Raw genomic sequence first — 11,164 nt, 5'->3', positions numbered from 1 at the left:
ACAGAGATTTTTTTTGGATTTAGTTTACGCGGTTCTCGACGAAATAGTTCTCATGTGTCTAGCAGAGAAATGCATTGAGGTCATGAAAGATAATTACTATTTGAAATTCAAACATGATCCTAATAGTTACAGTTTAAATTTCCGTTCAAAACAAAGAGGAATAAGCAAACCAAACAACTATACTAAAGAAGCAATGTTTGGACAAATGGATACAAACCCAATTGAAAAATCGTTACCAGACAACCAAATACAGGTTGTACCCCCCAGCAAAGGCAGAGCTGTGTCTTTGTTTTCTCATATACTTTATTATTCAAGACTTTTTTAGAAACAAGTTAAACAAAAGAGAAGAACCATATTCACGTTTCTCATGCGCGTAGTGACATTTGTACATACTTGTCATGCGCATCATCTTCCGCATGGTTACAAAGAAAAAAAGATGAACATATACAAGAACATGCCACCCACCACGGTAATGATATGTACATGCACATACATACATTGTTACATACATCATCGTAAGCATCATCTTAGGACAATAAGAGAGAAGAGGGTAGAGAAAAATTTGATGCTATGTTTGGGGTAGGCCACTGTCACAGAACTTAAAGCCAACTGCTTTATTTCCCTAAGTTAGCAAATTACCCCATTTCGTCAAAATTCCGTTTCGTCTGACAACTACACTTACGTTTTACGGATGATGAAAACTGTTTGAAACGAAGTTTTTTTCTTTTCTTATTATTGATTTTAGTGACAAGCACATTAGGGGATTTTTTTTAATAATTATTGAAAAATGTCTTTAAATTTTGCAGAGACAGCCTTTGCGTGTTGGCTTTTCTCATCTATTTTGTGTTTATTGCAATTACTAATTTGTTGAGTCTGAATGCTAGTACTAATTTGTTGAGTCTGAATGCAATTAAGTTTTTAAATCTAATTAATTTCAATCCTTTTTCTTTTGTCAACATCTAAACTTTTTATCTAAATCAAGAATATTGAAGACATACACATTAACGCGGAGAATTTGGTGATGGTGATATGAAATCAAATTAGAGAAGTAATTGATCATCTATCTCATAAATTTATATTGTCAAGAGCTCTAAAAAAAAAATCCTAAAAAATAAAAATGAAAATGATTTTACTTCATATACATTAATTCAAACTATAAAATTGCTTTATATAATAAGATTTAAGTTTTCTCCTATCACATTTTTTTTTAAAAGCTTATGCACGAAAAAGTTTTTTAAAATTATTTTATCTTCAATAGTATATGTTTTTAACCAAAACATTGAATTCATCCTACTATCAAAATTTTCCTTTAAAACCTATGGTTATGGTGATTGGAACAGATAAATCCGTTTGTGAATTAGGCATGCTTATTTACATATAAAAAAATAGAAAAAATCCATCGCATACCAACTACAAATTAATCAAGAATATTGAAGACAAGACATCACGTTAAAGTGGAGAATTTGGTGATGGTGATGTGAAATCAAATTAGAGAAGCATTTGATCATCCATCTCATAAACATATATTGTCAAGAGCTCTAAGAAAATAAAATCCTAAAAAAATAAAAATGAAAATGATTTTAATTCATATACATTAATTCAACCTCTAAAATTAAGGTTTATATAAAATTTAAGCTTTCTCCTATCACATTTTTAAAAAAAAAAAAGATTTTATTTCAACAGTCTATGTTTTTAACCAAAATATTGAATTCATCCTACTATCAAAATTTCACATTTAAAACCTATGGGTTTGAATGGTTGTGGTGATTGACATATAAATCTGTTTGTGCATTAGACCATTTTTATATACTATTCATCAATTATATTGGTACATGCCAAAGGAAATATAAAAAATCCATTACATACCAATTTTACAAACCATTTTACAAACAAATAAACTAAATCGCTATAATTTGTTATCCACCTCAAAAATATAGTGGACTAAACAATTGACTGATTGGTGGATTTTTCTTGCAACATCCATTCAAAACCATATATTGTTAAGAGCTCTAAACAAAGATTAAACAAAATCATTATAAAGATGGAAATTCTTATTATAAGCTTTGTATAAAATGAAAGCTTTCTCCTATCATAAGTTTTTGTTAGAGAAAAGCTTTTGCATAAGAAAAGTTTTAAAATTTTACTTTTTCCACAACAGTCTAAGCTTTTAAACCAAAACATTGAATTCAACCTACTCTCAAAATTTCACCTTAAAAATTAAAAAAAAAAAAAAAAATGATATTTCTACAAGTTTAGTGCTTCTTGTTGTTTCTTCCTTGTCCTCTCTCTCTCTCACAAAGATCTTTACTTTACTTTTTCCAGTATTCTCTCTCTTCTCTCTAGTCTCTACTTAGCTGCCTCGCTTTAGCTCCTTTTTTTACCTCCTCTTTCATCTCTCCTTTGCAAATGAGAAAAACCCAAACTCTTTTCCCAAACCATTACCATCTCATGAACAATCTCAAAGGTGGCTCTCTCTACTCAGAGAGCCAACCAATCTAAACTCAAAACTCCTTTTCTCTCCATCTCATCTGGGTTGGTCTCTCAACTATTTCTCCCCTCAAAGTATCGATTTTCATTTCTTCTTTTTTTTTTGTTGTTGTTGTAAACCCTCTCTGTAGAAGTTATGATGGCTCACTCCATGGACGATAGAGACTCTCCTGACAAAGGTTTTGATTCCGGCAAGTACGTTAGGTACACGCCGGAGCAAGTTGAAGCTCTTGAGAGAGTTTATGCTGAGTGTCCTAAACCTAGCTCTCTTCGAAGACAACAGCTTATTCGTGAATGTCCCATCCTCTGTAACATCGAGCCTCGACAGATCAAAGTTTGGTTCCAGAATCGAAGGTGATTCTCTTGTTTCTTTATTAAACTGCTTTAATTGAATGTTTTTAGTGTGTTTTTGATTGTTTCTGAAATTAAAAATTGATTTTTTTTTTGTTTGTTTGTATTTGAAGACGATAATTTTAAACGCCTGTTCTATTCTCTGACAATGTTTTGTTAAATGTTCTTGTTTTTGATCTAAAATGGTGATTTTAAAAGCCTTTTTGAGTTTCAGATCTATGTCTATATAATTGTTTTTTCTCTTTTAGTTGCTTAAGGCTTTGTTGACACAGTTGAAAGTGAAAATTACATGAAAAAGTGACAGCTAATCAAACTGTCTTTGATGAGCTTTAAAACGTCTCTTTAATTTTTTTTATGTTCTTAAAGAAAAGTTGTAATATTTATGCAGAGAATATGTTGGAAATTACATAATCTTTTTGTTCTTTATGTCATTCTGGTATGATTCTTAAAGCAAAAAAAGTGTGTTTGTTTCTTTTACTCTCTTCCTGTTCATTCTCTATTATTTTCAACACATTTATCATACTATAGTTTTTGTCTTTAAGCTTTTTTTTTCTTTCTTTTGGTTGTTTGTTGACTTTTTAGATGTCGAGAGAAGCAGAGGAAAGAGTCAGCTCGTCTTCAGACAGTGAACAGGAAGCTGAGTGCTATGAACAAGCTTTTGATGGAAGAGAATGACCGTTTGCAGAAGCAAGTCTCCCACTTGGTTTATGAGAATGGATTCATGAAACATCGTATCCACACTGTAAGTCCTAGACCACATTCGAGTTGGGAGAGTTTTGGGAGTTTTGACTTAGTTTTAAATGTTGTTATCTTTTGATGCTTGTGAATGGAATTGTTCTTTAAGAATTCTCTATTGTTAGAAAGTGACTGGTGAAGTCTTTGTATTGTCACTTAGGCTTCTGGGACGACCACAGACAACAGCTGTGAGTCTGTGGTCGTGAGTGGTCAGCAACGTCAGCAGCAAAACCCAACACATCAGCATCCACAGCGTGATGCTAACAACCCAGCTAAGTAAGCAAGGCTCTTGTTGTTTCTGTTAGTGAATTTCTCTTTGTGCGATTATGTGAAGAAACTAACATTATCTTTTTCTAATTGTCCTTCGTTGGTAGTCTTCTCTCGATTGCGGAGGAGACCTTGGCAGAGTTCCTTAGCAAGGCTACAGGAACTGCTGTCGACTGGGTCCAGATGATTGGGATGAAGGTAAATAAGTTATAACATTTTAAGGTTTTTTATATGTGAAAATGAAGTGATTTTTAAAAAATGTTTTAATATGTATTTTCATGGTGATGTATGTAGCCTGGTCCGGATTCTATTGGCATCGTAGCTGTTTCACGCAACTGCAGTGGAATAGCAGCACGTGCCTGTGGCCTCGTGAGTTTAGAACCCATGAAGGTAAATGGTGTTTGGTTTTTTACTTTAATACTGTTTTGGAAAAAGGAAAATTTCTGTGAAGGTACTCTAAACTTCAAATACTGTGTAGGTCGCTGAAATCCTCAAAGATCGTCCATCATGGTTCCGTGACTGTCGATGTGTCGAGACTCTGAATGTTATACCCACTGGAAGCGGTGGTACTATCGAACTTGTCAACACTCAGGTCTGTTCTATAAATCTGTCAGTCTTGTTTTTATGTTCCTTTAAAATGTACTGATCATTGTTCATGGTTGGTTATCAGATCTATGCTCCTACAACATTAGCAGCAGCTCGTGACTTTTGGACGCTGAGATATAGTACAAGTCTAGAAGATGGAAGCTATGTGGTGAGTCATAGGAACTGGTTATGTTTATTTACTGTTCTGTTTACTAGATTTGCCTTATAATAATTGTTTCCTTCAGGTTTGTGAGAGGTCACTCACTTCTGCAACTGGTGGTCCTAATGGTCCGCTGTCTTCAAGCTTCGTGAGAGCCAAAATGCTGTCAAGTGGGTTTCTTATCCGTCCTTGTGATGGTGGTGGCTCAATTATTCACATTGTTGATCATGTTGACTTGGATGTAAGCATTTGATTAATAAAAACACATCAGGTCTCTTAGAAGTCTCCTCTTTTATGTTAATTGCTGAATTTATTTGGTTTGGTAGGTCTCAAGTGTTCCTGAAGTCCTCAGGCCTCTCTATGAGTCTTCCAAAATTCTTGCTCAGAAAATGACCGTCGCTGTAAGTTCCTTATGAACCTGACCTTTTCGTGACCTGACTAGGCCATATGTGTCTCTGAGTTTTACTTCCACATTTCAGGCTCTGAGACATGTGAGGCAAATTGCTCAAGAGACCAGTGGAGAAGTTCAGTATAGTGGTGGACGCCAGCCTGCAGTTTTAAGAACTTTCAGCCAAAGACTCTGCCGGTAACATATTTCCTTGAGAAGCTTTGTTTTATTGTTCGGAGCATTGTTCTAATGCTTTTGCTTTTCTTGAAATTCAGTGGTTTCAATGATGCTGTTAATGGTTTTGCGGATGATGGATGGTCTCCAATGAGTAGTGATGGAGCAGAGGATATTACAATCATGATCAACTCTTCCTCTGCTAAATTTGCTGGCTCTCAATATGGTAGCTCATTTCTTCCAAGTTTTGGAAGCGGTGTCCTCTGTGCCAAAGCTTCTATGCTGTTGCAGGTTTGTACACCATGATTTGACATTTATATAAAAACGAGAGTCAGTTTCTTCAATTTCTAACGCCATCGTCTCTTATTTATTTCCCCTTGAAGAATGTTCCACCCCTTGTTCTGATCCGTTTCCTGAGAGAACACCGAGCTGAATGGGCAGACTATGGGGTTGATGCCTATTCTGCTGCATCTCTCAGAGCAACTCCTTTCGCTGTTCCCTGCGTCAGAACTGGTGGGTTCCCAAGTAACCAAGTCATTCTTCCTCTCGCACAGACGCTCGAACATGAAGAGGTAAATAGATTCTCAAGATCATTGTCCTGTTTATCTCTTCTTTGGCCATGCCTTGAATCCTATTTTGTTTACTCGTTTTAGTTCATCGAAGTAGTTAGACTCGGAGGTCATGCTTACTCACCTGAAGACATGGGCTTATCTCGGGATATGTATTTACTGCAGGTTTGTTTCTTATACAAGACTTTCTTGGATTCTTAAAGTTATGTTATTGAAATGAAATTTTTGTTTCTTTTTGGCTTTTCTCTAGCTTTGCAGCGGCGTTGATGAAAATGTGGTTGGAGGCTGTGCTCAGCTTGTCTTTGCTCCTATCGATGAATCATTTGCTGATGATGCACCTTTGCTTCCTTCTGGTTTTCGTGTCATACCGCTTGAACAAAAAGTGAATCCGGTAATAAGAGAACTTTTTCAAATAATATTTTAATATCCTGGAAATAGTCAACTGACACACAAATCTTCTTTGTATGTAACAGAATGACCATCAATCTGCAAGTCGAACACGGGATCTAGCGTCATCTCTAGATGGTTCCACCAAAACCGACTCAGAAACAAACTCCAGATTGGTCTTAACCATAGCCTTCCAGTTTACATATGATAACCATTCAAGAGACAATGTTGCTACAATGGCGAGACAGTATGTGAGGAATGTTGTTGGTTCGATTCAGAGAGTTGCTTTAGCCATCACCCCTCGTCCTGGCTCAATGCAATTTCCCACTTCTCCTGAGGCTCTCACTCTTGTCCGTTGGATCACCCGTAGTTACAGGTACTCTTCTTGCAACCGTAATCAACAAGAATGTGTTTATCTATCTCATTCTAATTCAATGAAACGTTTTTTCTTTTGCATGTTTTAGTGCTCATACAGGGGCAGACCTGTTTGGAACTGATTCTCAATCCTGTGGGGGTGACACATTGCTTAAGCAACTCTGGAACCATTCTGATGCCATATTGTGCTGCTCCCTCAAAACCAACGTAAGATTTCTGTTCTTGTGAGGTGCTCAATCCGGTTCTGGTTCGGTTATTGGGAATTGCTAAGGTAAATTGTCTGGCAAATTTTGGTTCTTAGGCCTCACCGGTATTCACATTTGCAAACCAAGCCGGGTTAGACATGCTTGAAACAACGCTGGTGGCACTTCAGGATATAATGCTCGACAAAACTCTCGATGACTCTGGTCGTAAAGCTCTTTGCTCCGAATTCGCTAAGATCATGCAGCAGGTAAACATTTACTAGCTAGTCTTTTCTAAAAGTTTCCCGGTTAAGTTGTCATACATGGAAAATACTAAGGTTGGAATGAATCTTTCAGGGCTATGCTAATCTTCCGGCGGGAATATGTGTGTCGAGCATGGGGAGACCAGTTTCGTATGAGCAAGCGACGGTGTGGAAAGTTGTTGACGACAACGAATCAAACCACTGCTTGGCTTTTATCCTCGTGAATTGGTCATTCGTTTGAAAAAATAAAATGGTTGATTATGTTTAGATATGAAAGTTAGGATGCTGTTTTGGTAAGGTTTGTTAAATTAGACGGTACATCATGACTCAATATGTAATATTGGAAAATGTGATGATGATCTCTTTAATCAGTTATGACACTATGTAAGACGACAATATCTATTCTGTGCTTATGTTATTTTTATTAGTGTTTTTACTTGTTTCGTTTTTTCTTTAATGTTGGTAAAGTTTACTATCATATTTTATCTATTTTATATAATAAAGTATGTATATATTTGCACAAAAGAAAAAGTATGTGTATATTTATTTAGTAATTTGCAGTTATTCATTATTGTTGTTACAAAAGTTTTATGGATGGGGCTTATTTTGCATGTGTAAATATCTAAATTCATAACAAGAAGAGAATACGGGACTTGCGATGGGTGAGTGTATGCATTATGCAACATGAATAAAGCATCCAAAGTTTGGTTTGTATCATTGTATGCATAAATAATCATCCAGAGAAGATTGGATTTGAATGAATCTTTGACAATAAATGATGTATAATCATTGCTATTTGATCTATTAAATTGGATAATAGTATCTATCACAAGAAAAACTAGTCATGATGATGCTGTTCTTTGACTTAATAGGCAGCAGGAGGAACCTATACAACTTTTTTTCTTTTGGGTAGTCTAATTAGTATGGAAGTTAATACTGTAATATAGCTAGCTTTCCTTTTCAGCAGAGAAACCTATAAACTTGCAGGTTTCAAGTTAACAAAAGTTTGATGCCGACAAAATAAATGATTTTTTTTTTTTTGTATTTGCAAAATAATAGTAGTAACTCTCTTCGTGTTCTTAAAAGTTAATTTCTTAATCCGCTGTCTAAATGTCAAATCGATGTTTGCCCATTTAATGATTTCACCATTCAATTTCTATTTTGCAATTTTTGCTGTTTTGTAGCAACTGTTATACATTATACTTTTATAACTAAACTACAATTTTAACGATAAAAATTACTATAAATGAAAAACAGCTCAATAAAATGAAAAATGTAGGGTGGGTGATTTGACCGCTGCGTGATTAAAAAAGAAAAAATGTGGGATAAACAAGTTGATTTGTTGCGTGTGTGGTGAAAAATAAAAATAAATAATAAAAGAGATGTGGGGTGAAAAGACAGAAGAGATTCTGGTTGGGACAGATCTGGCTTTTGTGTAAGGAAATGCCTTACCCGATTCTGCCTCCCTTGGTTTCTTTTAGTCAACACCTGCTTATGTCATCCTTTTTCTTCCCATTTAATCCTCCTCCTTTAGTTACCCACATATGCAATTGAGTCCCATGCATATACTGATATACCGACCGGCTCCAAGGACCAAGCATATATTATTACTCCGACCGGTTCCGTTATATAAACTGAAAGACCGATTTGAATCAAAATGAGATTTGATTTGATAAACAAGGAACGAATATATAGTTTGCCCGAATATGAATTTTAAGTTATTTGATTTTTTTTCTTGACACATCACCGGCTCTATAACTCTTTGGTTATAAATCTGGTTTTATTTATACCAATGTCAGCAACTAAACCTCAGTAAAGAATATTTGAGTCGGGGACCATATAAACAGAGTTCTTCTGGCGCATTTTTATATATAAGTAGCTAAATTATATAGTTGTGGGAGCATATTTTTCTGATTTTTCATTAGAAAAGTTGGTTATTTATATATTTTTCTGCTGTTGCTACTAAGATCAGTCAATCCAAAAATCAATATTTATACGAATGATAGATTTATCAAACATTAATCATTTAGATATATGCGAAGGATTATTAATCCTACCTGATATGGTTTGGTTGAGAAGAACATTTTGGAAACGAATTGCACGTATTGGGAATCTGGTTTACTCAAATCTCTCAAACCTAGTAAAATCCCGGAAGTCGAACCAAAATTGACATTCTACTACCAATTGGGGGACTTTAACAACCAACATGACATGACATCCATGATCCATCCATACATATATTACAAATGCACATGCATGCATAGTTTAGTCTAGGTTAATAGGGCCCGCTAGGTATGACACACTACATATATATGCATGGTATATATACATGTATGCATCTCTGCGTATATTTTGGTTTTCCCAAATTGGGAAATTATTGAATTTCGCTCTGTGGGTGCAGCAGCATATTTAAACCCTCGTTGAAAGCCTAGAAGAGCTAATTTGGGTTTTGTTTAAAATTTTCAAAAGATCTGTATGAGTCTTTTTTTATATAAATGAGTTGAGGTTCAGAATAATGTTATGTTATGAATCCAAAATTTGTGTATACTCCCTTTAATTTAATGTTACAGAACGCATATCACGTTACGAAAACAATAGTTTATGAGTCCCGTTACGATGGAACCATCAACCAGTGGTGAATATTGGCATTTTATAAAAAATTGGAATATTAGGGAATACTAGATAGCTAGTTTAATAAGTGCAATTATATAGTACAAGTATAGAACAGAACCCTACTTTTGTGTTGTCTTTTGTGTTTTGTCTTTTCTCTCTCATTTTTTGTCTACTACAATACTCAAGAACTCAGAAGAAAATACTATATATGTAAAAAAAAAAAAAAATACTCCACAGTTTTGAAACTAGGGTAATACTATTTCAGTATTTTCTTCTTCTTCTTGGTAAAGCAGTAAACAGAAACTGTTGGGCAATGCAGTGATATCTTATTGGCTCTAAATGTCAGTTTGACTCATTTATTTTTATTTTTTTGTTTATTTGACCCCATTTCAAACTTATTAATTTTCATGTTCTCCTGAATAGTTTTTTTCACCAGTGCACTGCTCTGTTGTTTCTTTTGCATGTTGTTTTGGTTTTGGTAGTTGTTGTAGTAATTATTGTTAACATTAAGGGAGTCGTCTGAGAGATATCAAGATAGTGAATTTGAAAGTGTGTAAATGCACCAGAAGGCATGGTCTATAGGTCCAAAATCATTTGAACGTTGATACCATTAAAATTTATGTGAGATGTTGAAAATGTAAATGTAGGTTTGATGATTGAAGGGCTTTAGGACATTGAATTTTGTGCAGCACCAAAACAAGCAATACTTTTGATTTTTTTTTTGGTCATGATCCGTTTGCTGCAAGGTTGATGATGCATTGTCGTTTTACTATTTTTTAAAGCGGGTACATTGTAATACGTACAGATCAACTCGTACAATGATTTCGATTTTTGTTTGACTCTTGAATGATCAATTTCAAACAGTTGTAAGCGATTACTAATTATCTTGACCATTACATATTTAGATTGGCTAAGAATCTTAACTTAAGATACATGAATATAACTTTCTCAGCGTTTGAGAAACAAGATGCCAAAAAAAATGATGAGTATTACTTTATTAGTAAACTGATAATAGAGTGTGTAATGTATTAATAACCATTATCATTTTGTCAACTAACGTAGTAAATATTGGTATATATATTTATCTATGTAAATACTAAATTAATTTTTTGAAAAATAGGTAATCAATATAAAATCACACTTCGGATTTTTACATTTTACTTTAACTAGCTAATTGCTAACAGTCTTTTGGGACTGTTCTCATGAATATATTAACACTCTTTTGGACCTAGTAGCCCAGTTTATAATAGCTCAAGTGTGATTTTAATTTTAAAAAACAGACTTCAGATTTTTTTTTATATATAATGATCTTGCACCGTTGGTATATTTCATAGCGTCAAAAAGTGTTAAATTTAATAAGCACTTATTGCCATAAACAAATTTTATAGTTTATTTTCATATTAGTAAATAAAATTAAATAATAGTTATTTTGTAAAAATATATTAATATTATTTTATAAATTGTAACATGAATTATTTATAACTGATATAAGCACTTAAAAAGTCGACAACATCTTTGACAGTTAGTCCAGCAAAAAGTTGACATCTTTGACACATAATCCAGCAAGAAGATGATGTTAAACGGAAGAAGCTATTTTTGTTGGTGAAAAATGAAAAAAAAAAAAAAAA

At 34.0% G+C, this 11,164-nt stretch overlaps 1 protein-coding gene across 1 annotated transcript; it reads left to right on the top strand.

Annotated features, from left to right (window-relative positions):
- LOC104741649 (homeobox-leucine zipper protein ATHB-9) lies at positions 2,276–7,359 on the top strand. Its single transcript, XM_010462545.2, has 18 exons — positions 2,276–2,841; positions 3,421–3,580; positions 3,734–3,849; positions 3,948–4,038; positions 4,135–4,230; positions 4,319–4,432; positions 4,511–4,594; positions 4,671–4,826; positions 4,912–4,986; positions 5,065–5,171; positions 5,249–5,438; positions 5,531–5,719; positions 5,801–5,881; positions 5,967–6,107; positions 6,190–6,479; positions 6,568–6,685; positions 6,780–6,929; positions 7,018–7,359. Exons 1-18 carry the CDS (start codon positions 2,624–2,626, stop codon positions 7,162–7,164), a joined length of 2,523 nt encoding a protein of 840 aa, XP_010460847.1. The 5' UTR covers positions 2,276–2,623; the 3' UTR covers positions 7,165–7,359.

This window comes from Camelina sativa, chromosome 14 (genome assembly GCF_000633955.1).
Source record: "Camelina sativa cultivar DH55 chromosome 14, Cs, whole genome shotgun sequence".
NCBI classification, from domain to species: Eukaryota; Viridiplantae; Streptophyta; class Magnoliopsida; order Brassicales; family Brassicaceae; genus Camelina; species Camelina sativa.
The sequence above is the reverse complement of the archived record's forward strand: the minus strand, read 5'-3'. Positions and strand labels throughout refer to the sequence as shown.